Consider the following 27,000-nt stretch of genomic DNA (forward strand, 5'->3'; position numbering starts at 1 on the left):
TTAGACTCTTGTAATTGTAAGTGAAAGTTCAAGATTAAATATGTAAGTCTTTTAGATCTAGACATAAATCTACAATACTAGTTATAGAATGTTTGATAAATAAAAAAAAATAATTTAGATCTAGTTATATTTTAATATCTCATTCTAGAATAAATCCACTAGTGATGTTTTCTGATTGAAAATAGATATGTAGACTAGACTGCTATGTATAATAATAATAAGAAAGTTTGTCTTTGAGTTTGAAGATTAATGAGGGAAGCCGTATTTCCTTAGGCACCTAAGCCCCAGCTGCGATGTATATATTTTGCCCAATGCAGACATTTTAGATTTCCCTATCAAATTCTATGCCTGTCCTTGGCAGTGGATTTTCTTTTGGTCTCAAAATTTACTCAAAAGCTATCCCATAAAATTCAACGTTCAACTACTCAATTTCAGTAAAAACAATAAGAAAAAGAATTTTAAATGTAGAAGTGATAAAAAGTTTTAGATGGTTCTATTTCATTCTTTTATTGTAACATGGTGGTAACGCATCAAATTTAAATTGATTAATAGAAAATCTGAGACCTCATGAAATGTGCTGCAGTCATCTTTACTCTGTTATATCTTTGTATTTTGGTTGCCCTGAAGACTGTATATATTGTATGCTTGCAGTACTGGTTGATTATTAGGTATAACATTTTCAGTAGGTATATGAATCCTGCTCTTGTCAGACATTGCACAAACGGTTAGCTTCTCTTAGATTCTTGTGTTTTGATGTTTGACTCGTGAGTGATGGAATATATGACTGAGTTGACTTGCGCTCTTCTCCCCTCATTTTGAAGTAAGAGAAAGTGAAAATACTAACTGAAAGTCAGTTGCTCTCTTGACATTTCTTTCATATAAGATGCTTTAGGAGCATTCTCTTTCCATCAAAATCTTTGACATGTTTGCCAATACTGTATTAGCTAAGATAACGTTTAGAAGTATTTTTTAAGATTGGTTAGAAGTACTCAAAACTTAAGTAAAGTTAAGTCATTGTTGTTGAGGAAACATTAACGTAAAAAAAAAATTGATCAAATATTTTAAAATGAAAACGAAGCTGTGGGGTTGTGGTTTGATTAGAATGATAGCTTACAGGGAGGAGCCATGAATTAGAGTTGGTAAAAATGATAGTTTTAGCAATTTAAATATTTGACAGTGTTAATGATGAATTTGTATTTATGATTTGCAGATGTTAAAAGATAAAGAGTTTGGTGTATTTCTGAAGTATCTCCCTTCACTCTATGTAGAAAATTACAATGAGGAACTGACTGTTGACTTGAAGTCATTTCTACTAAACTTTCCAGATTTCTTTTCAGTGGAAGAACCGTTAGTACTTATCAGTGTCAAATAAATTTTCTTTTTTCTTCAAAATACCTTTTGTTTTTTATAAACTTATAAATAGTGTACTGTACTTTACATTTCTTAGATTAAAAAGGATAAGGGAGGCTTAAAAAGTATTTAATATTTCTTTATCATGGAGCAATGGGGTACCCACATACATTTAATATTTCTTTATCATGGAGCAATGGGGTACCCACATACATTTACTTCCTGTTAAACCTGACACATTTTCCCTAAATAAAAAATACCAATATTTGTAGTCTGTCAAGCATGAATTATTTTCATATAAATACAATATCACTTTACCCATCAGTAGGGAATTAAGCAAAACATTTTTCCATTTCTAAGTAAAAAATGTTAACAAAAATTTTTGTTACGTCTTATATATCTGAATTTTTTTCCTTTGAAAACTTAGATGTAAGCTTAAAATGCTTTTTATGCAAATATTGATAAAGGGACTTTAACTGCAGAGTTTTCAATTTTTAATTAGAAATTACTGCTTAGAACTATACAAAGCAACATTCAAATGACTTGTGACCTAATTACTTGAAAATCAAAATTTTTGTTCCAACAAAGTACCGGTTATTGAAATCACATAAGAAATTATTTAACTTATTATCACATTGTCTTTAATTTTTGGCCTAATATACATACAAAAAAAATCATTAACTGTTTTTTTTATCTCAGTTCAATTTCTCTTCCTTTCATTCAAGATTACCCAACAGATTCATAGTTTACACAGTGCCTGATGCCTTAAACAAACCCAAAGCTTGTAGTGCTAGTACAGAAGTCATGCGAATGGATTATCCCAGAGTGCCTCCTTGTCATTTGCCTAAAGTTGGGTGAGATTTAATTTAAATGTTTTTTTTTACAAATCCTATATCACTTCACTCTGTCTGTCTGTCTCTCTGTCTGGTAAAAAGTTTGTACCCGTCCCCTTATAAGTCGTTGTTCTTAATTGATACAAACAACATAAGTCATAAGTACCTCACTTGCAGAGTGGTTAGCATGTTAACCCAAGAAGGCATGAGCCATGAGTTTATATTCAAGTAGTTTTTCTTTTGGTGAATGCTTTTTAAAACCAATTACGGTAAAATACCAGATATCCCTTTATTTATCCCCCCCTCTCCCGATTTTCCAAACTGGTCTGGTATGAAAAGATCATAGTGTATTGAGAAAGCTAAAAGCATGATATAGCGCTAAACAAAAACAATTGGTAAAAATATTATTAATATTATTATATAGGACTAGATCTATTACAAATTAAATACATGACTGATCCAAACTAATTGATACTATTACACTTCATATAATCTTTTTTTTTTTTTAAAAGTATTTTTTGTTTTTCTTGTTGCGTGTTCATTTTAAATGTTTAAAATTTCATTTTATGTGTTGTTTCTGTGTTGTTTTTGTCTTGTTTTTTTTTGAGTTATAAGTTGATTATTGTCTTTTTTTTTCTTTTGTTATGTGAATAGTTTTTGTGTGTGTGTGTGTGTTTTTCTAATTAACTTTTTTTTTTTGCATAGCAACATAATGCAATGTGTTAAATATATTTTGATTAATTGTTAAATTTTGTGTGTGTTTTTCATCTCTACATTTAATCTAGACCTAGAGTTACTCCAATGGATATAGATATATTAACCGAGGGTATGAATCGTATTCCTAGTTTTTTTTTCTAAACCTCAAAATTGTTTGATGTTTCCATCTCCAGAGATGTGGTTAAAGGTACCATAGTTTTTGTCTACTCTCCTGATGAGTTCTATTTCCGTGATATCAATACAGAAGATACTATGCAAGCATTGGAAGAAATGCTAAACACCATTTATTCAGTAAGTTGTTTTTTTTAAATCTTTAAAAAATAATTTGACAAAACAAACAAGATTTAAGGCTTAAATCAGCATGCAAGGTAATAAGCAGGATAGATATATTTTACGTTACTTGCTTGTTAATGTTAGGATTACAGTAGACTTCTATCCAAATGTCCCTATCTAGAGCTTAAAGTTTATATATATACCCTTATCTGGATCCCCAACAAAATAGCGCTGATAAAATAACGCAGACAAAACAGCGTGGAAAAATTTTTTACAGTCATTTTGCAAGTAAAGCTTTGGTTATATTAAAATACAAATATGCAGACATTTTGAAAGAATTATAATAAATTAGCTAAAATGAATAATTTGAAAATATACCACTTATTTAAATCCTGACACACCTTAGTTTGCCAATGTTGCGGGAAGAGATACCCTGGTTTGATCAAAGAGAGATGCCGAAGATAATCGAGATTTCTGATTATACTATAACACACATGTAACACACACATAATCATATAGCTAACCCTTAAATGGGGTTATTACATTTCAAAAACATATTTTTTTAGCAAGTTATGCATTTTAAACATTAGTGAAAAAGGAGAATGGATACAATTTTAAAGTACTTTCTTTGTTCGCCAATGAACTATATTATTTCTATTCTCGTTTTGACAAAGAAGATTTTGTTGAACTACACAAAGAACTTTTCAACACTCTGTCCAAAGGAAAACAAGAGCCCTACGTCAATTTTGTAACGGAGGATGAAGTGACATTGTTATTTAAGAGAGTAGACGTAACAAAAGCTTGTGGACCGGACAAAATTAGTGGCAAGCTGATCAAGCTATGTGCGGAGCAAATTTCTTCTATCTTCTGTCATATCTTTAACCAGTCATTGCAAACGTGCGTAATTCCAAACATCTGGAAAACTTCAGAAATCATACCAGTGCCTAAGAAACCAAAAATAGATTGCTTAAATGATTTCCGCCCAGTAGCACTAACACCTATTGTTATGAAATGTTTTGAAAAATATATTCTTAAACAACTTGTAGCAAAAGTCAATAACAGCCTAGACCCTCACCAATTTGCATACAAAGCAGCTAGAGGAACTGAGGATGCCATTCTATTGCTTTTGGACCAGCTTTATAAGCATCTCGATATACCCAAAACATATGCACGAGTCCTCTTCGTAGATTTCTCCTCGGCTTTCAATACCATACAGCCACATCTAATGATAAACAAACTGAGTAACTTAAATGTAAGCCCTTACTTGCAAGCATGGGTTCTAAACTTTTTAACCCAACGGCCCCAGTATGTTAAAGTCAACAACACCAAATCGTCAACTCGAGTACTATGTACGGGTGCTCCACAAGGTTGTGTACTTTCTCCTGTGCTATACACTCTTTACACTAATGACATAAGAAGCATCTATGACTCAGTTAAACTCATTAAATTCGCTGATGATACTGCCATAGTCGGTCTTATTTCAGGAGACGAAACTCAGTATCGAAGCTCGATAGAAGAGTTTACAAACTGGTGCACCGACAACTTTCTAGAACTGAATGTAACAAAAACTAAAGAACTTATAATAGATTTTAGAAAGAAAAAACAAACTATACGTGAACTGCAAATAAACACTACATCTATAGAACAAGTAAAGGCATATAAATATCTAGGCATTATCATCAACAACAAGCTTTCATGGGAAGACCACCTTGGAACTCTGACAAAGAAAACAGCCCAGCGACTCTTTTTTCTATACAAACTCAACAGTTTTAAATTAAACAAGAAGATCCTTGAGACATTTTACGGCGCGACAGTACAAAATCTGCTAACATACGGAATAAGTTGTTGGCAAGGCAACGCCTCATCTAAACTGTTGCAACGTCTAGAAAACATCATTAAAAAAGCATCAAAAATTACACTCACAACATTACCACATTTAAAGGAACTTTTTGAACAAACGTGCCTAAGAAAAATCGAAAAAATCTTGGAAGACAACGGCCACCCGCTCCATCAGAACTACGCCAGGTCGTCGCGAAGTGGGCGACTGCTGTCAATCAAAACAAGAACGGAGCGGTACAAAAACTCGTTCGTACCTCACTCGGTCAGACTCTATCACCGCCACTCATTGATCAGGGAACATGAAATGCACCAAGATACCTGTGTGTAGTCGCTGAATGAACTCTTTATGTTGTCTGTTGTATTTATGTGTATTTTTCTGTTGTGTTGTCTTTATATGAGAAACGAGTCCTTGTAATCACAACAAATTTCCGTAAGGATCAATAAAGCAGTCTTAGTCTTAGTCTTAGTCTTAGTATGCAAATATGGTATAATTTTAGATCTATTAATATTGAAGAAAATAGAATCCTGAATCCTAAATTAAATTGTATCTCCACCAAAATTAAAATTACAAACATTCAGCTCATCTGCCAGGCAGCCATTATGTTCAAGCTGATATCATATACCTAGTTTACTACAAAGTCTTCTTAAGAATGACATCTTATACCAGTATCAGGTTTGCCTTGTTAAAAATAACATCTTATATCAGTATCATACCATTCCTTGTTTCAAATCATGTATCAGTATCAAGCCTTGTTACAAACGACATCTTATATCAGTATCATACCTTGTCTTATTATAAGTGTCATTTTATACCAGAATCAGACCTTGCCTTGCTTCAAATGACATCTTATCAGTGACCTAGTTTAGTTTAGAGATTATGTTAGTTTTGTAAATAAATATATTGTGCATTGTTTTTAGTGATGGTAAAAGTAGTGACATAGTCAGACAGACAAATGACATTGCAGAATATGGGTACATGAAGGTGAAGTATATGGTTAGGACTTGTAGAAAGATGGATATTGAATAGACTGCCTATTGAAAGATGGATAGATAGATAAGACGATCATCCCCATCTGTAAATAAACATCAGTTGAAGTATTCACAAGTTGTATTAAGTATATTTAATTGTTGTGTCCCTTAGATTTGTTTGGCCTCGCGTCTAGAATAGTTAAATAGTATCAAACAGACAACACACAAAATCCAATCCAGGACAAGAAGAACTGTTAACACAATTCTGACTTTAAAAATAAAACATATATTGGTCCTGCATCAAATTTACTATCAAAGAAAAGAACAATCACTCTCACATGCGGAAAAAAACAGAGAAAAAGTTTATTATTGTAAAGATATTAAAATAAATATTATATACCAAGTTACTTGCTGAGAGTAACACAGCACTTGCAAGAATTAATCATTTAATAAGTAATTCACTTGACAAAACTCAAAACTAATTTGGGCACCATGTAATAATGCAAGTTATAAACCAGCTTTGAAAAGTCAAACATAAAAATCAGGTATTCCGACTTCAAGAGCAAAGGAAGACTAAGATAAGGATTGATAGGAAATATGAAACCAGTTCTCTAAGATAAATGTCTTACATAATATCAGGCTTTATATTCTGCAATCTCCTTTCTCTGTGTTATAGACAGATGGATAAAGTAGTGAAAGTAGTGCATGTAAATACAATTTTTGACCCACCTCTTATCCCTGGGCAGCGATTGATTTGAAAAACCTCACTAGTAGTTTAGCTGTGGTAAATTCTGACTAAAATGTGCATAATGTTGGTTTCTATCCACATGAATATTTAGTTTGACTACTATTAATTTTGTCATTATCAATAATCTTACATGTCATTTCTTAAAAGAAAGCAGATGTACCAGATGTGAAGTCATTGGCTGTTAACAGTTTTGTCATTGGTCAGTACTTGGAGGGCTGGTACAGAGCCCAGGTCAAGAAAATTGATGAGAAAGTAAGTTTATATATATGCCTGTACTGTATTTTTCTTCTCTATTAAACAATTGTCATGCTTTATGTACTTCTATTTTCATCAACTATCTAGAAACAGATGAAATAATTAAGACAGAGTACTTTTTAAAATTTTTATTTACAACTTTTTTTTTATCATATGTGAAGAGTTTTATTATTTTGTCTGCTTTGTATCTGTTGTCATTATGCTTGCATGTCTATTTTGTTGAGCTAATTCATTTTCTCTTTGTTGTGTTAATTAATTTTCTCTTTGTACCTACATACGTGTTTCTATAAGTTGAGTTTATCTTTTCTTGGTAGTGTCTCTGGTGGCTGCTAGTTCAGCATATTTTCTGTGTCTTCTATTAGGTCATAGTAGTCAGCTATATAGACTATGGAAACTCTGAGGAGGTGACCCTGGAGGATCTGAGATGTTTGCCCACAGAAGACTTAATCGTCAACACGCCAGCTCTGGCCATCAAGTGTGCCTTACGAAAACATCAAGATGTAAGTGAGCTCTGTACTTTGTAAATCTCTAGTGCTAAGCCAGATGAGTACAGCACTATAAAAGTAAAGCCTTATTTTGTTCTTTTTTATAGTATGAAGTCAATGAGAAAATTGTCTGTAAGATTCAGAATGGTTTTAACTGTTCTAATAATAACAATTAAAAAATTATTTTAAAAAGATTTTTACTTTACTATAAAGGCTTGTGTGGTAGGTGATGTTTTCACCCACCTGTGATCTTAATTATACTTCACTAATCAATAACATATTTTTAATGATTCTTTTTACTTGCATTTTATTATACTCCTAATCACTGACATACTAATCTGAATACTCTAGGCTGTAGGATGGGTGACAGACGCTGAACAGCAGCTTCAATCTTTGCAAGATTCATCTGTTACTATGACAGTCATATCACTTACAGGTATGTGAACATTGTAATACACAACTGGAGGTTGATTTGAAATAGCTCCATCTGTAACACTTGTATAGTTGTACACACTTTATTCATGTTATCTGATGTGTGAATGGAATCTGGGTTTCTATTGTTGACTTCCTGACCTTAGGCCATAAGTATGGGAATACTAAATGTATATTGATGCTTATAAGAAAAGTTATAACAAATGCATTGAAACAAAAGTCAACATGTTGGAGCAGATTTCTAAAATGTGTATTAATTGATTGAAGCAGGGCTTTCAGTTTCTTTGTAAACATTAAGTTAATTACTTTTGTACAAATTTTAATCATAGTATTTTGAATACTATACAGTATTTGTTACTCTGAAATATCTTACATTTCTATTACAGTTATATATGTTTTATAAATAATTAGGTATTTATATTTTTTATGTTGGTTTTTTGGTTTTTCTTTTTTTCAGATGATGTTTGCAATTGTGATTTATACCCTACGTCTGGATTTTGTATCAATGAAAATATTACAATAATGCCAACTGTGCAGAAATCCCCTAGCCCTCCTAGTGATATGGTAGCCTCCTCTCCATCTTCTACACATCCAGCCCCAGTCAGCCCAGCTAGTAAAACAGAAGAAGCCTTGCTGCCACCCAGCACTACAATATCTACACCTGCTGTACAACAAGAAGCCTTGCTGCCACCCAGCACTACAATATCTACACCTGCTGTACAACAGAGTCCTGCCTGCTCAGTAGTTTCCAGCTCTTCTTTGTCTAGCTCTGTGTCCAAATCAAAAGGCAAAGTGCACTTTACCCCTGACCCAAGTAAGTCATGATTCCGAAATGTGTAAATTCAGGATTTCAGAACAACCTTGCTGTAATTAGTACTGACAGCTGTTAAAGAAAATAAAGCAGTTGGTTATAGTGCTGGATTTATAACATCCTCATTAGCCTTTGGTATCAGAAACAACTTTCTTAAATCTTAAAGGGGGGAAACTTAACTAGCAATGATTACTGAAAATTACTTTACCTAAATAACTAAAGGTTTCTATGGCAGGTGGAAAAGATTTCACCAGTTTACCAAGAAATTATGCAGCTAGATTCATAAATTTTCCCCTTACTTTGTGATAGAAAGGGTATAAAGATAAAATATACAGCCACTGCATCTAGTTTAAAGATAGTGGTCTAAGTTTAGCATTGTTTAAAGGATTTAAAAAAAATATTTCAATAACAGATATATTTTTTTGAGGATCTTCAACAGTAACAAAATTGTAATGTTCAGAATATATTCCTTCCCCAGATTCCCTTGCTATACCTGAAAAAGATGCAGAGATTGCAATCTACATTTGTGATGTCCTGTCTGAGTGCTGTGTCATTTTAAGATTTGTAGATGATAACTTCTCAGTAAGTCAGAGGTTTGAAACCATTATAATGTCATATATATATGAACAGTTTAGTAACTATTAAAACCTGCCTGTCTTGTTAATTGAGAGTTGACCGATTTCTATCAATGCCATTAATTGAACCAACAGGACAAACTTGATGAACTAGAAAATGAGATTGCTGATCAGTTTGACAGCTGGCCCGTCCCTGCTGAAGTTAAGTTATCCAATGTGTATGCTGCCGCTGTTGACACTGACCCTGATGAATTTGAAGAAGAGGAAGAGGAAGATGTTGAGTGTGAGGAATGCAAGCGATACCACAGAGTGCGAGTTATACGTAAAGAAGTAGGTTTGTTTAGTAACTATCAAAGTTACTTGTTTTTGAGTTTCCTTACTAAGTTTTCATGAAGTCTGCTTTTTATTTGATAATGTTATTAGTTTTACTAAGACAAGCTAAGATATCATTGTTTTTAAAAATAGTTTTTATATAGCATACCTTTCATTCTTATAAAATGCTAAGTGTTATGATAAAATATCTTTTATGGGCCAGTTAGGGCAGGGAAGGGGTATCTGGAAGAAGGTTTCTGTGCTGCCTTTAGGCATTCAGCAAACACAACTTTGCTCGAGTCAGGATTTGAACTCAAGCCCCATTAATATGTAACAAAGCAGTTATTGCCACTCGGCTTCACATTTTTGTCCTAAAAATAATGATTTAAACAGTTACAATTTTTTAGTAGTCACTAGAACTTCTATAAACTGCCAGTAGCCATGTCACATGAGGTAGCTGTTAAGTTTGTATCTAAATTTAGTTGTATGTGTAAAAGAGTGAGTTTTTCTTTACAAAGCTTAAGTTCCCACATATTTAGTTAATTGATAAACTGATTAGTAGGTAACAGAAAGATCTTATAAATAATGATAGAAATCCACTGATTAGTCATGTTACAATGCCTTATAACCTCCCAGTGCCATAAGTTTAGTTTTTATTTCATAACTTACAAATATTTACAAGTAGTTTTAGAATTGTCTGTTTTTGAGAAGAGTTAACAACAAGAACAGTGAGAAGGACATAGCCTGAATAGTGTAGTGGTCATTAGCCTTAATAGTATAGTGGTCATTATTTATTTTTGATGTCCACCATTTGAAGTGTTTTTTATAACATGCCTTAAAAAAATTTGTTATGGGCTGTTAAAATTGAGAGAAAAATGTCCAGTACTAACATATTTTAAAGGCAATATTACTTGAGTTAAGAAATGTTAGGACATCTAGTTGGTCACATTATACATTAAAACTTGTGAATAGCACACACACACACACAAAAACAAAATTCTCTTCCCCTTCACCTTGCCTACAATCATCTAGTTTTGTTCTGTTTATTTGTTAATTGATTTTTCCAAACATTTTCTCTTCTCAAGATTTAAAAATCCAGTTATGAAATCAACAGCTAAATATGCAACTAAAGACTCTCTTTATGAAGTAACTGAATTGGAAATCAAATCAAAACTTTATTTTTTTTATTACAGAAGGATCAATATTATTGCTTTTTCCCTGACCATGGAGACTTTATGACCCTTGAAAAATCTGATCTGAGAGAAATAGATTCCAAACTGAACACTTCACTTCCATATCAGGTAGGATGAGTGTGATTTTGCATCTTTGTTTTTCACACATTTGAAAACATTTGTTAAAAGAGAGCCTCAGACATTAGTTGCTTCTTTGTACTTTGTACTCAGGCGGTGGTGGCAAGTCTGGAGGGACTTGACTCTCTTCCTTCAGAACTTAAAGATTTTGCAAAGAGATGTTTGCAGAAACTGTTATTCCTAGATGACAGCCACTCCTTTGTAGCAGTTGTGACTGACAAGTTGATAATGGAGTCAAGAAGGGAAGATACTAATTTGTTGCGAGTGAGAAAGGTAAGTGATGTATGGTAGTTATAACTTTTTACAAAGCTAATATCAACTCACTCTGTCTATCTGTCTGTCTGGTAAACAGTGTGTACACATTATTTCTCCCACAAGCATTCTCGGATCAACTTGAAACTTTGCACAAATATTCATTGGCTTAGACAAGACATGAATTAATAAAATAAAAAGTAACCAATTAGTCAATTGATTACTGGTTATTGATTATTTCATTTTATACCAGCAAGGGAAACTTATCTTCCAGTATTCACAGATATGGCTAAATCTGTTGGGTTTAGTCCTCTCAAATTGTTAACACTATTTTTCCCTCATGCATTCTCCGATCAAGTTGATACTTTAAACAATTATTTATTGTGTCTAACAAAACACGAATCAATAAAAAAAAACAACCAATCAGTTAATTAATTATTTGTAATTAATTAATTTGCTTGATATCAAATACGGGAAATGACTTGTTAATTATTGATAGATATGCAGAGTTCTTCCCCTTTAGATAAACTTTTTTTTTTTTTTTTTGAAGGATTTAAAAAAAAATATTTTGCTTGTTTGGGAATAAACCTTGTAATAAGAGAGAGATCGGGGATTTATGGAACAGTTGGCTAAGAGCACTATATCTTTAACATTGGCTAGGCTAACTAAACAAGGTTTTTAAAGCCATTGGACAGAGAAGACCACCTTTTGGTCAGTGGATCATCCTGATAACATTTAAGATTTCAATAGTTTATAGTCTGCTGAGGAACAACTTTGTTGATTCAAGATTTTTTACCTGTCAATCTTTGTATTGTTTCCCCCTCCCCCAATATTAAAAGAGTCAAAAAGAAACATCACCTGGGATTTGAACATCTTTGCTAATGCTCTTTCCTAATTTCCTCACTATTATTAACAAAAGGCTTAAAAATTTTTGGTTAGAAAGTCAGATTTCTCAGGGTGCTAATTATTTGTAATTTAAAAGCTTGTCAAGTCATATAATCTGTAATATCCTGATTAACTTATGAAACTAAATATACACATTTGATGGCCAAAAATTATTTGCTTAACAGACGCAATAGTTTATCCATTGAAATCTCAACGATGTCTTAAAATTATAACATTTTGAGAAAAAGTTGATAAATCCATAACCAAAGGATCTATATTGTTTGTGCTTTGAAAGTTGGTCACATAGCCATAGATTTTTTTGATGTTCCTCCTACCTATATAGATGCTTGTTTTCTCTCAGATTATAAGTTGTTTAGACAAAGTTGAACTGGATAAAGTCAAACAGATCTACAAAGATATTTACAAAGAGCCTTGTGAGGATGTTGAAGAGCTACTGCAGGAGTTACCAGGATTTGGCAGCTGGAAAGAGTAAGTCTATATCACAATTAGTTCTTTTGCTATAGTGTGTGAAAATAATTTAGTCTGATAGAAAGTCTGACAATACACACAACTAACAAGTTGAATGCAATAGATTTGCTCTGCCTCATGGGGGACATTAAAAAGAAAAATAACTTTGCCCAAGAGATGTTCTTATGGCAGGAAAGAATGTTGTTACTTTGTTTAATATTTATGGAATAGTTTATTCCCTTCTCCCAGCACCAAATATTTTCTGTATTATTAACAAATTCCTTATCTTCTTGATCTCAAAACATAAGCATACAATATAAGGGAAAAAACAGCTGTCTTGAGCACAATTAAGAATTGGACAAATAAAAATTTAATTAACAAATGTTTAACACGATATGACCCAGACCATATGTTCTAAAAAAACATATTAAAAGCTGCACAATTTTAGGCCTAATCTTTGTATAATCTTCAGACATCTACACATTAATATCTACAACACTGAGCAAGATGATGAGGATGTTCTAATCAATGAAGTCATACTGGATGCTATCAATGATGTAGAAGAGGGTGAGGATGCCCTGGATGTGTTCAATACTTTATTTGGAACTTCCTACAAATCATTTGAAGAGATGGACGAAGAAGAAAATGAAGAGGAGGAAGAAGAGGAGGAAGCAGATAAAGTCAACAGTGATGCTCTCCAGCATGAAGAAAAGGAGGAACCTGTGATCAGCTCACCATTGGGGCGACCGCAAAGTGGAACCCTCCCAGTGAAGAGACTGTACACATGGAACTCTGAAGCATACAAGATTGCACAAGAGAAAGTCACCGTTAAACAAACAGTTTATAAATTTTGGACTTACCCATTAATGACATCATCTGCAATAATTATCATCAGTGTGGAATCCCCATCACATTTTGTGGTAAGCCTATTTATTTAACATAAGCTACTAATTCTGTGAGATGCATTATATCCCCCTTGATTCAGACATGACCAGGAGTGCATCAGCCTTCAAGGACCATATTTTAGCAAGCATTTTAAGTATAGATGCTTCATTGGCTTAGGATGGCTCTGACATGTCATCTGAGAAAACTTTACAGGGTAGAGGAAAGTAAACACCATTGTCTAACTGAATTCAAAGCTCCTAAGTTATTATTGAAATATATCATACTGGTTTTCTGTTTGTAGACATTTTTGATGTTGAATGTTCTCATTTCCCAGAATGCCTCTTACCCTAAATCTGCCAAAATGGACAAAGCCAAGATAGAAGCATAGTACGTGTTAAATATATTTTTAGCAAAGTATCATAAGATTTAAGATTTCTTTCTGTTGTCCTACATCCCCAAAGCTTATCTGTTCAGTTAATATCTTGGTCCCTTTCAGCTATATTTTAAGCAGAGAGAGCCCTGCATTTTGTAAAATTATTTCTTCCAGTTGAGACAGATTTTACCACTCAAAGCTTGCAGTTTTCTTTTCTTTTTGTACATGGCCTGAGTTTTGCTTGCTAACTATATTCATGAACATTAAGAATAACCTGATCAAAACTTATTTAGATTAGTTTAACTTTAGAACTCTGTATTTTAAAATTTCTTGTATGTTGTCAAAGCACCTTGAAACTACAATGAGCTTATAAACAGCACTATATAAATTAAATTATTATTATTATTACTATTATTATTATGTTTTATAAATAAAATTTGCATTATTTGATGAGCATGCTATTTCATTCTAGGGTATCCCTGCAGAACCTGCACTTGAATTTGAGAAAATGCTAGTGGAAGTGAATCAAGCATTGTCAGAATCTTCAGTGAGTAACATGTTTTACTGTATGCTGGCACTGTGTATGCTGTGAACTAAAAGATCCCTCAACATGCTAATAATGCTAGCCCCTTGCCCAATGTCAATATCCTTTCAGCACTTGTGTTATTTTTGTTCTTTTTTCTGATGTACCATCAGAGTTAATCAAAACAACCTACCACATCCTTTAAACCAATGAATTACAACCTACAACATCCTTTAAACCTATGAATTACAACCCACCATATCCTTTAAACCAATGAATATTACAACCTATTACATTCTTTAAACCAATGAATTACAACCTTCTACATTCTTTAAACCAATGAATTACAACCTTCTACATTCTTTAAACCAATGAATTACAACCTTCTACATCCTTCAGTTCACTTGCTGCCTTGTTGATATATGGTAAGTAACCAAATATATTCACTGTAACTAGTCTCAGTTCACTTGTTGTCTTGCTGATATGTGACATGTAACAAAATATATCCAGGAACTAGTTTCAGCTTAGCTGTTGCCAGAGTTGCGGCTAATGCAGCTTTTTTTTTCATGAACTGAATCTACGTCTGTAAATATGGGACTGCCTAGCATATAATGGTGTGGAGGAGAATTGAAATAGATAAAAAGTTTGTGCAGTCCTTGTGCCAGTAAGTTGCATGAAAGTTGTGAGCTGACAATGTTTGCTATATGTCCAGGTCAGACCAGACAGACTGGAAGAAAATCATCTCTACGCTGTCAAAATGGAGGATGGGTTTCACAGAGCTTTGTTCAGGCAGAGGATTGGCCAGCAGGGGGTAAGACAAAACATTTATATACTGTAACGTAGATGTTAGGGAATACCTACTTGTATTCTAGAATATAGAATATATTTCCTTTGGTGTATGGTAAAGCTGTGTTGTTTTTTTTTTACTTGACTTAAAACTAAAGTTGGTTATTAATTAATGTTCAATCAACATTAAATTTGCTTATCATGCTGTAATATTGCTATTGAGATGCATAGCAGATCACTTTTGAAGTCTCAGTGGATTCTTTGACATTGCCATTTGCATATTAGTGCATTGCTAACGTGGATACTGTCAAGATTTAAGTGGAATTAAATGTTGCTAGCTCTAGAAACATTTGAACCCAATAGCGCCTACTGTGGTAGGATGAGTTGTGATGCTAGCAGCAGTTTTTAAAACTTTCATATAAGAGCTCATCTTGTTCAGAATGAGAAGTTAAGCATGGTGACTCTTTTATAGTGAAGTGTATAGATCTTACCTTTTTTTTTTATGAAACTATTTATTTTTTTAGACTACACATATTTTAATATTTTTAAAGTTATTTTGCATAATTATTTTGTTTTCAGACTTTTTTTAATAGATTTTTTTTCTGAGTTCTCTCTCGTTTAGGAAATAGAGGTTAATTTTTTCAAACTGGAAATAGGTGCTATTGAGGGAAGTAAGCAAACATTACTCAGAAAATTGTCACTCTAATAATTTAACCAATGTAATACATGCTTTAGATTTAAAAAAAAATTATAATAGTTAAAAGACATGTCTTCAAGTCAGAAGATTAATGAGGAATAGTATTTCCTGTGGCTATGCAACCCCAGCTACCACCTACATATTAAAAAAAAATTTTAAACCAGTTAAAGAAATATGAAACACCATCACTGCTGTGTTCTTTGACTGCAATGGTTGCTGAGTTATTTGACTGAAGTTGTATGCTTGTTTGATTTTTACTGAGCCATTTTGGTATTATTTGTTTTTTTAAATTGAAGGTAATTCAAAAGTGAATATCTTATGAATAGGAAACAAATTTCCACTTTTTGTCTTACAGTGTAAAACATACTTACCAGACACTTGTCAGCATGAGGTTGTCCCTTCAGACCAACTGTTTATCCTGCCAGAGCGATTTGCCGCCATGCCTTTTTTGGCCAACAGAATGTCTTTAGGAGGTAAAGTGTCATAACTCAACTTGCCTGTACACATGGTCATTTAAATGTTTTTAACAAAACTTTTTTCCTTTTATCTAGTGATGGGAACTAAACTAAATTTTTTTAGTTAAACTAAAACTAAGTTTGAACTAAAAAAAAGTAATTAAACTTTTAGTTAACCACAAATTGAAAAAATTAGTTAAACTAAACTAAAAAACTTTAGTTAAACTTTTACTAACTATTTTGACCTTTTTTAAGGACGAAAGAGCCAAAAATGAAAATATAAAGTATAAAGCACAACCAATCTCTTTAGCAAAATGTTTGTGCACATGAAAAAATATTTAAATGTCTTTATGGGATAAATGTAGATCTTAATAGAATCACTAGAATGATACTATTATAGAAAGAAATTAGAAGTAATTGTCGAAGTTCTAATATAAGTATTATAAGTTACCTTTTAGAAGTAATGATAAAACTGCATGTTGACTCTCTAACTAACTCTAGATTCTAGAATATTCTGGATCTAATATCTTCTACAAACAAAATGATCAGAAATATAATCTGGATCTAGAATTAGATCTAGCTACTAGAACTAGGACCTAGATCAAATAATTAATATTTTAATCTAAAAATAATCTAAGAAATACTAGTTACTACTACTACTAGATTAGATCTAAAATCTAGAGTCTAGTCTAGTAGATATCTTAGTAACTCTAGATCTAGAGATTTTAGATTATTATAATTATAACTAGGTATGGTGGGGCCATAGTATGGAGTATGGGTATTTAGATCTATATACTCTAGTTAACTCTAGTAGATAATACTAGATCTAGATCTAATAGATCTAGATAGTAGATATAAGTATAATTATAATAGAAGTAGATCATAGATGTAGATCTAGAATCTAGTCTAGATTTAGCTAATTTAGTATTAGATCTAGTAATCTAGTATAGTGACGACTATATTATTAGTATTAGAGATCTATCATCTATGCATCTTAGGTCTTAGTATAATAAGTAATCTAGATAGATCTATATCAAGTCAAGATCTAATCTAGACTCAAATTCTAGAATAGTTACATATTATAGTTATAGACAAGAATCTCTAAACTAATGGATCTAGTCTAATAAAGTAAAGTAATATAGATTTCAATTAATAGATCTATATTATTTTGACTTATAATTTTAAATTTACATCTAGATCGAAGACTAGTTACCTAGTAAGAGTTAGACTCTACTTAAGACTAAAATAATTAAATATATAGACTATTATGACTATTGATCTAATAGTAGTATAAGTATTCAGTAGTAATAGACTAAAGTAATAATAGTAATAGACTTAGACGTCACTTGACTCTAACTCTAGATCTAGTAAAAAGTTTTTAAATAAAAAGAGTCGACATTTCTTTTAGATCTATAGTAAAGCAAAATTCTTTGCCTGCAGCTATACAGGAACACAGCGGTGTTTAATAAAAAGCAGCAAAATGTAGATCTATAGAATCAGGATTTATCAAGCAGTGAAACTTGCTAGAAATATAATGAACACGTGTATTTTTTTGAAATGGCGGGAATAGCGACCATTATAGGGTAAAGGTCAAAAGGCTTTCTAGTGACCTGTGCACCCTCTTGTTTATTCTCCTCTCTATTATTCAACACATATATTCTCCAAATTACATAGATCTAAATATTTATTGGTATGTATGTTAAAAAAGTTTGTAAAATTTGTAATTAAACTTTTTAGTTTGTAACTAAAAAAAAATAATTAAACTAGGATTTTAACTAAACTTTTATTTTTTAATTAAACTTTGGCCTTAACTAATTTTTTTTAGTTAAACTAAAAGTTAGCAACTTTTTAGTTAACTTTTGCCCATCACTACTTTTATCTAAAACTTCTTTTGACCTTTGTTACTAAGTAGATAGATATAAAATTTCTTCTATAACTTTCTTGACCTCATTGCTAAAGTCATCATCCTAAAGGCAGGCTTAGAGAGATCCACCATATTGTTGTTGTTTTTTTCTTTGAAGAGTATTTTTCTCCTAACTTTACTGAAATGAGGTTTAGCATCTTTCTCTTATGTTTCTCTCGATAGAGACTTAAAAGGAATGCAATTTCCATTGATGATTTTAATTACTTAACATTACTTACAACTTTTTTTCATTTACACAAAACTAGATTACATGCTCATCTGCTTTGTCTTTGCCTCATTGGGAAATGGAGAGTTGACATAATATTATTGAATTAGGATCAGACCAGTATTGGACCTGTTGACCAGGCTCTTGACTAGACCAATTCAGAACGGAATCAACTTGAACAATTAAGAACTATTCTTGGAAGTTTTTGGTTAGGATGCTATGGCATTGTCTTTGATTCACAAGATGAACCTAATAACTTCTTTCTGCAGCAGTATCATGCGTCATTTATGGCTGAGTCATGGTTAAATATCAGTCACTTTCCTAGGTTGTTTTTTTTAGAATGAAAGCAGCACTTTATCTTCCTTTGCATAAACATCAGGTTTTTGCATGAAACCAAATTATGAACCAGCCATAGATTATTTTCATTCACATTTATAGATTTGAATGTATGTATTTGTTTTTTTTATATTTTTTATAGCTCCAAAAGGTATACAAAAAATTTAATTTGTTTTATTATTATTATTTTTTTTTAAAGATGTCTTAACGTCAAGTTTTCAGTTGAAAGCTAGATGTTTTTGTATTTTAAAGAAACTTTTTTATTTGTTTAAAGTTCTATGCTAAACACAATTTTTCTAACCAAAAAAATGTTGTACTGTTTGTTTTAAATCAAATTAAATATTTTTTTCTTTGATTTTGGCGATGATGTATTTCATATATTAGAATTTTTAATAGATTATTTCAATGTCCTACCTGTATTAAAATAAATTAAAGTGCATAGATATTATTTAATCTTGTTTTTAACCCTGAAAGTGCTGAGCTGTTTTACAATGAGTGCCTACACAATGGAATTACAATTCTGATGTTTAGATGCTTAACTACCACACACGTTGTTAAGGGTTAATAGTTGGACATCACTAAAAAACTAGTTAAGTGATGAGTCCATGCACTGGCTTTGAATTCATTGTAAATGTCCTACATCTTAGAAAGCTAGTCCACTAAACTGATATCTGTTGCAGAAAGTAACCAGAGCTTGCTATCATACTGGCCACGTAGCCCATCAGCCCCTGGGTAAAGAGTCAGTGGCAAAAACATTTTGACTTAAAATAAACCTTCAAGGTTGTGATGGGTTATTGACGTCTTTTTAGTTTTTTTCTTTGATAAAATTACTTTTCATGAACTCAACTAAATACTTAAGTTATGACTGTTCCCTCTAAAAGAAAAAAAATGTTTAAATGATTTTAAAAAAAAAATCATCCTAATCTTACATTTTTTTCAAAGGTGTAAAGCCCATTGGTCCAACCTGGAGTCAAGAAGCCAAAGAATGGTTTTACAAACAAACCTACAAGAAAGTCTTGTACGCTCTTGTGGTGAGAGAGGAACATATTCACAACGACCTGCCCCCAGTACTGGTTGTACATCTCATTGACACAAGTTCTGAGGAGGATATACTGCTAGATGATCAAATGGTAGAGAAACTAATGGCAGTTAAGACATCTTAGAGTTTGGTGAAATTAATAAACATTTTAATTTCTGGAGCTGGGAAAAAATGTTCTTTCAGCCATCAGTTTCTTTTAACTGGTTTGCAGCTTACCTGTGATTTTAGCCTAGCTTATCAAACCTTGGTTTCTGAGTGTACAAAGAAAATATTTTTTTATGTTTTTTTTTTTCTATATTTGTGAAATTATTATGCCATTCCATAAGTTTTTTTGTGTTCATTTTGGTGGCATAAATATCTTGTTTTAATCGAGAATGTTAAGAGAAAAAACCATCTCTTTCTAGTTTCATAGTCTCATAAAAGCCTGTCTGCTACCAAGACTGGAGTATGCTCTGTTTTAACTGGCTTTGGGTTGTCTTGACTGCAATGCTACATGCCTCTGTTTTATTAAAAAGGGAAAAATAATTGGAAAAGCAAAAGATGAAGGTCTAAATAGAAAACATGTTAGAGCTGTTTTTAAATGTATTGAATAAATAATTTTTTTAAGTATGTAAGTATGTTGTCTTTCTTACTCAATCTGGGAATAGATATAGTACATCGAATAGATATAGTACATTTTCTATTATACATTATGACCAAATTTTTTTTTTCACATTTTTCTTCTTCTTTAGTGTGTGACTGTATTAGATTTTTTTTCTGAAGTGTTGATTGTTATTGTTATAACAGTGACACTCTTCAAATGAAAGGTTAAGAACAAGTAACCAGACAACAGTTAATTATCATGTGTTTGGTCATACTGGGCAAAGGTAAACATTTGTAGGCACTACATTTGGTTCATGCCTTTGTTTATGGAAGGGGGGGTGGAGGAAGGCCTATTCTCCCCCCCTCCCTAACACCACCACTTCATTAATGATAAATGCTGCAGTGTTGGGTGTGGGTTTTTGTTTTTTAAAGTTACTTGGGAATTTCCAAAGCTAAGTCAAAATCTATTTTCTATGTAAATAGCCAGCAGAAAACTTAACTCTTCCCTTTTTTTCCCCAATTAGCTCCCTCCCTTTTTTTCCCAATAAGAGCTTCACCTCTGAGTGACATTCAGCAAAAAAAAAAGACAATTAAGGGGAGACAATGAGGGGTGTTTCAACTGTTCAATTACTGGGCTTCGCCATTTGTTATTGTTGTATTAATGATTCTGTTTTTAATTCAAGTAGTCTTTTTGTTTTTCGGTTTCAAAATATAAATATGTACTCAACAAAATGTTAATATTATAAACTTGGTTGCTGTTTTTTTTTTTTCTTCTTTCACATTCATTGTTTGAGAGTTAAATTGTTATCAGTATATGCAATCAGTTGTGACAAATTATTTGAGTAAATACAAATCTGTATCAAATGCTACATTATTTTAGAGCGTGCCATTAATTGATCATGACATACTTGGGTGAATGAATATTTATATCAATTTTGTGACCCATTTTAACATAAGGTTCACACAGTCCTGGACACAGTTCTGACAATATACAGGTGTATATATGCATCAAATATAGTTCTGTTCATTATTTTTATATTTTGGGTTTCTGTGTTATTGATGGTATATTACAAAAATTACTCAATGAAATATACTTTTATATAATATTTGTTTGGAATTCCAAGCTGGTGAGAATTGCCATTATGTGGTAGTGAATTTAAAAGTAAATTTTTTTTAAAAACTATCCCAAATGTAAAATCATCAAGACATACAACTCTTTTTATTGAATGAAAACAATGTTGGCTTCACCCATCTAATTACAAAACTAGATCTTTTCTTGGAAGTTTGGCAACAGTTGCCATTTCCCTAACACAGTGTTTCCAAAACTTTTTCTCTAACAGAACACTTCGCACATACTGAGTATTTAGCTGAACACTTTGCTTATTTTAACAGATTTTAATTCACGTGGTGGCCTACTAGTTAATTTTTCCAGTAGTTTGTTGCACACCTACTCAGGCCTTGTGGGACACTAGGGTTTCGCGGACCACAGTTTGGGAAACACTGCCCTAACACATAAAGTTTGTTTTTCACCTTTTTTTTCTGTCTTTGCCCCAATGATTGAAATGATTTCTAGCTAGAGTTATCCTCCCCAATACATTTGATTTCATGAAGACAATAGTAAGTCCCACTGCCACCTGATTGGTTCTTTTGCCACCCTGACCTCATGTGACCTGACCTTGACTTGACTCTCATTCCTACCATATTGGTCCCCCTCCCACTGTCCCCCATTAACCAGAATGTCACAAACATTTTGCTGTTTCCTTGAAGTCAACTCTATTATGAATGCATTGTAACTTTTCAATGTCTTTGGCTGGCAGGCTAATAAGGTTATTATGTGAGTGTTTCAACATAGTGGGGAAAACATTCATATAACTGGCTATTACTCCAAGTTGGGAAATCATTAAGTATTTCTCCTTGGGCTGCATGGAAAGACTCAATTCTTTCTTTTATATAAATAAAGGATGCATAAAAAAAATGTTTCTAATGAAAATGTTTTTTCAAGACCCTGAACAAAACTTGACAGTATTACCATTTGTTATTTGGAGGACACTTGTAGATGTTGCTCTTAGGCTTTCTCTTGTCGTCCAGCAGCAAGTGAAATGTTTGTTATTTTATTGTTTTGTTTCTTTTAACATTCATATAATAAAAAGTTGACTACTTTTATACTTACCATTGTTTTATAGTTACTGCATTTATTATTGTTCATGTTGGTGTGTGTGTGTGTGGGGGGGGGGAATATGTAATTTGTTTATCCTTATTTTAGCCATCTCTGAAATGTACATCAATGGTTGAAATTAATGTGGTGAATGGCGCTGTACATTTAAAAACAAAATGGTTAACATATGTGGGCCAATGTACTGTGAAATTTTTGTTACCAAAAATGTCATTGTTTTGTTTTTTTTACAAAACTTCTATCAACTCACTTTGTCTGTCTGTCTGTCTGGTAAAACTGTATGCACGTTATTTCTTCCACGCCGATTTTCTGATCAAGTTGAAATTTCACACAATTATTCATTGGCTTAGACAAGACATGAATCAATACAAAAAAGTAACCAAATAGATAATAAATTACTGGTAATTAATTATTTTGTTGAAAAAGCAACAAAGGAAACAATACAATATTCACTGATATGGCTAAACTTGTTGGGTTTAGTCTCCATAAATAATTGTTAAAGCTATTTTTCCCTCACAAATTCTCCGGTCAAGTTGGTACCTTAAACAATTATTCATTGTAGTTAACAATGCATGAATCAATGAACAAAAATGCTCAATTAGTCAATTAATTATAGGTAATTAATTATTTTGTTTGAAATCGTATAGGGGAAATAATTTGTACATGATTGGTATATATAGTTATAAAGACGGAGTTCTTCCCTTTTAGATAAGCTTTTTTTTTTATTAAAGGATTTTTTTATACTTTGCTTGTTTTGTCCTGAAAAAGTTAAGAGCAGTGTTTTTCAAACTTTTAACGGTGATGCCTCCATAAGTGAATAACATTACGTTTGCACCCGTCTTAGAAAGACATCTTGGAGGAGCTCTATACGATCCCACAGAAAGGTCCAGGAATATTATAAGAATGAAGTGGAAAAATAAAATTATAGACATTATAACAAAATTTTCCGGTTTTATTTTACATCACTCTCTACATTTTGTTTAGAATCCTGATTTGCTAAATGAAATGTTTCGTAGATAATTCTTAATTAGTTTTTATATTGTAGAAAAAGTTGTTTCTGGAGATAATATTGGAGATTGTCCCCCTTTTCCCCAACCATCCAACAAAAGGGGATCTGTCCGAGACCATACGTTATAGAAGGACTTAACACTGACCTGCAACGTCACTACCTGTCAGCAGTTTAGACCATTAGCTCGTTGAGACGTCGTACAGACCTCCTCCGCCCCCCTAATTTTCCCAACTGGTCCAGACAAGTGATGGGATTATAGCGTATTGAGAAAGCTAAAAATATGAAACAACGCTAAACAAAAACCATTGGTAAAAATATTTCGAATCGCACAGGTTTATTGTTGTTGATTTAGATCTATTGCAAATTGAATGACACGACTGATCCATACTAATTGATACAATTACACTTCGTATAAGCTTTTATTTTAAGTATTTTTTTTAAATCTTTTTTTTTTTTCGTCTCTTTCTGTCACATTTCTCACGACTGCCGTGAAAATCAGTTAATTAACTTACTTAGGTCCTCCCGCGCCTTTCGGGCGGCAAGCTATCTCCACAAAGATCTGTCACTGGCAATGTCTGAAGCCTCCTTATTGGTATTGGCAATTTTTTTTTGTATCTTGATAAAGGGAAAGAAATGGTACTTGACTTAAGTGGTGGGATAAGCTGAATTAGTCCCCTTTGTAGATCGACGCTTTTGTTTGAAGCAAACAATACACAACTATACGATCTTCTATAGTCATAAGCACCTCACCAGTAGAGTGGTTAGTATGTCAGCTTGAGTTCGATTTCAGGTCGTTCTCATATCCTTTTTTTTTAAATGCCTTTAAAAACCAATTAAAATAAAATTCACCCTGATATCCCGAAGGAGGAACGCTATAAAGGTACAATGCTGATTATGCTGTTGTAGTATGCGCTCTGGACTGTCGTTCGATGGTTCCGGGTTCGACTAATGACCGCCGCCGAGGTTTGAGCTAGTATGTAATTACCTCCCAATCAAACATTCGAAACGTGAAAGACAAACAATCCGTTAAGTAGAGAAACGTCTGTTCTGGTCATAGGCAGTGGCGTTACTAGGGGGGGGGTGCGGTCTGCACCGGGTGACACCCGTTAGGGGGGTGACACCCAAGTAAAAAAAAATACACTTTGAATATCTGACAATAAAAAAAAATAAACGACAGTGGCTAAATCTTGGAACATGCTCTTCACAATTAATAAATAGATCTAGATCTATCTACTTTTTTTTTCATTTCGTTTAAACATTTTTTTATTTTTTAGTGAAATTCTATCAAAATGTTAAAAATACTATATCACATTTAATATATCTAGAAAAACGTGAAACCTTACTTTCAGATGTATAAAAGCTGCATGCATGTATATGAACACTGCTTCGATTTTAAAAAATGTTTTAATCGAATCTATTGAATTAGTAGCTAACACCGTAATACCAGAATGCCATCCAACAGGCACTATTTAACAAATGACGACATTTTCGGGTATAAAATATTATTGAAATCTCACATGTAGTTTATGTAAATTTTGTCGAATCAAAAAGTAAATAAGTGTCCATTGATATTTCTGAAGATGTTATTTAATTTTTTTATGTAAAAGAAGCTGTAGCCAAGATGAAGGAAATGTTACAATGTGTCAATCGAATGATAGAATTGAATATTTTAGGGATTTTTTCTTCTTGGCTGGTGCCAAGAATGGTTCTGATGCTTCCTAATGGGGACGATTTAGTCATTTAAATAGCAAAAATGTACCAACTTGTTATCGACTTTTTCAGCAAATTTTGTTGAAATGAAATAGAAATGTGTATTTTAATATGTGCTTGAAATAAGTCCGATTTTTAAATATTAAAAGACGTATGAAGAATTTACCGGATTGGAAAATCGGAAAACAAGAACATCCGGCTACAAATACATTTGACAAGGAAGTCATTGCTATGATTAATATAAAGAAGAAAAACAATGGAAGAATATAGTAGAATATAGTGCCCTGACTGTTTCTATAAAAGTCTTTATTGAATAAAAAATTTCCATGAGATGATGGAAATCTTATGTTTTATAAAATCCGTAGCTGAAATTATATCTGTACTTTTTAAAAGTTTATAAATGTTTTAGCAAAGGACGTAAAAGATATTAGAGTCAGAATGACTGTAAGCACCTTTGTATTTTGTTTGACAACACACCTGACATAGCACACCTAACATAGGAAACATAGCACACACTGATCAGATTCAGAAGTTATACGATTTTAATGGGGACGAAAAAAAACTGATGAGATCAACTTATTATCTTAAAATGTCCAGAAAAGGTTGAGCTTGAATTTATATGTGGAGCTCAAAGATATGAAAATGCAGCTTCAATGTCTGGAACCATGGAGGAGTACATGAAATTTATTAAGAACCAACAGAATAGTTATTTAATAGATGTGTATGACATTCACTCAATCTATGTGGTCAACATTCTTTTTCAGAAATTAGATTTTTGCCTCGCATTTTTTGGATATGATTGAAATACTTTTTTCGTTCTGAAATGATTGTTATTAGAAGCGCAGCTTAAGATTTTTTATTTCACCTATCTTTACTTTCGTGTTTTTTTCGGAGGAGGGCGGGCGGGGGAGATGTACTAGCAGGTCAAAGTTTTAAAAAGAGTAGGCCTATCTTTGAACTACAGACAATGTGGTCACTAAATATGACACTAATTAAACCTTTTCTTTAACAAAAGCAGAACACGTTAGCGCAAAGTGTTATATAAAAATGGCTTGTTTAAAAAAATGCACTGTGATTCAGAAGAAAAAAATATTAATTAAAATCAAGAAGAAAATGAGTAATCACACGATGTCGGACTCACTACTGAAGAAGAGTGTGCATTTATCTTTTTTAACTCTGAGCTTCAACTCCTACCGGAAGCAATCATTGATGTAATAGAATAATTTGGAGCAATCCCACCGAAACATTCTTTAGTTCAACAACCAACAAAGTATTGTTGATGTCAGTTTGAAAATATTGGCGTATATTGGCTCTTTCTGCTCGAAACGAATGATAAACCTACAAAACATGTTCAGTGTGTTTGGAGATTCCATCAATAATATTGTTATTTTATTGGTTTAAATTTGAATTTTATCAATTAAAAAGATAGATCTATAGGCCTATAACTTAATATATAGTTTTAAATCCCTTTTTCACTTTTCAACTCACTACAGATAGAAATTAGTTAAAATGATCTGGCTCTATCGTGACCTGGGTGACCCCTTCAGCTTTTGTCGGTGTTACCACTTCTGACAGCTGCTCCTTTTCTTTTGTCATCAAGATCATCAAAACCAAATGGTTCTTATGTTGTACATTCGATATGAGTCACCCGACACCAAGTATGGAGAGTTGCTGGTTGCCGACCAAGAACGTTTGAGAATCGTTAATATCTCGTTTACGTTTTGATGACACCTTATCTAACTCAGGGTCTACACATTCAAGCACATACACATATCTCTAGATCAAACAC

At 32.5% G+C, this 27,000-nt stretch overlaps 1 protein-coding gene across 7 annotated transcripts in view; it reads left to right on the plus strand.

The window, feature by feature from the left end:
* LOC106068044 (uncharacterized) overlaps window positions 1-22,488 on the plus strand; it is a 48,337-nt gene extending 25,849 nt beyond the window's left edge. For 6 of the 7 annotated variants that reach the window (XM_056015292.1, XM_056015295.1, XM_056015296.1 and 3 more), the window contains 17 exons: window positions 1,211-1,347; window positions 2,076-2,204; window positions 3,074-3,191; window positions 6,877-6,981; window positions 7,347-7,484; window positions 7,821-7,905; window positions 8,359-8,715; window positions 9,191-9,294; window positions 9,423-9,617; window positions 10,793-10,900; window positions 11,003-11,182; window positions 12,408-12,535; window positions 12,987-13,434; window positions 14,245-14,319; window positions 15,008-15,106; window positions 16,134-16,251; window positions 19,641-22,488. In XM_056015292.1, coding sequence (XP_055871267.1) covers window positions 1,211-1,347; window positions 2,076-2,204; window positions 3,074-3,191; window positions 6,877-6,981; window positions 7,347-7,484; window positions 7,821-7,905; window positions 8,359-8,715; window positions 9,191-9,294; window positions 9,423-9,617; window positions 10,793-10,900; window positions 11,003-11,182; window positions 12,408-12,535; window positions 12,987-13,434; window positions 14,245-14,319; window positions 15,008-15,106; window positions 16,134-16,251; window positions 19,641-19,861 — 2,745 coding nt within the window. In that variant the 3' untranslated portion in view covers window positions 19,862-22,488. The remainder of the gene's footprint in view (window positions 1-1,210; window positions 1,348-2,075; window positions 2,205-3,073; window positions 3,192-6,876; window positions 6,982-7,346; window positions 7,485-7,820; window positions 7,906-8,358; window positions 8,716-9,190; window positions 9,295-9,422; window positions 9,618-10,792; window positions 10,901-11,002; window positions 11,183-12,407; window positions 12,536-12,986; window positions 13,435-14,244; window positions 14,320-15,007; window positions 15,107-16,133; window positions 16,252-19,640) is intronic. The other variant, XM_056015297.1, reaches the window with a different exon arrangement.
* Window positions 22,489-27,000: the final 4,512 nt, after the last annotated feature.

Source organism: Biomphalaria glabrata, chromosome 17 (genome assembly GCF_947242115.1).
Source record: "Biomphalaria glabrata chromosome 17, xgBioGlab47.1, whole genome shotgun sequence".
In the NCBI taxonomy this organism is placed as follows: domain Eukaryota; kingdom Metazoa; phylum Mollusca; class Gastropoda; family Planorbidae; genus Biomphalaria; species Biomphalaria glabrata.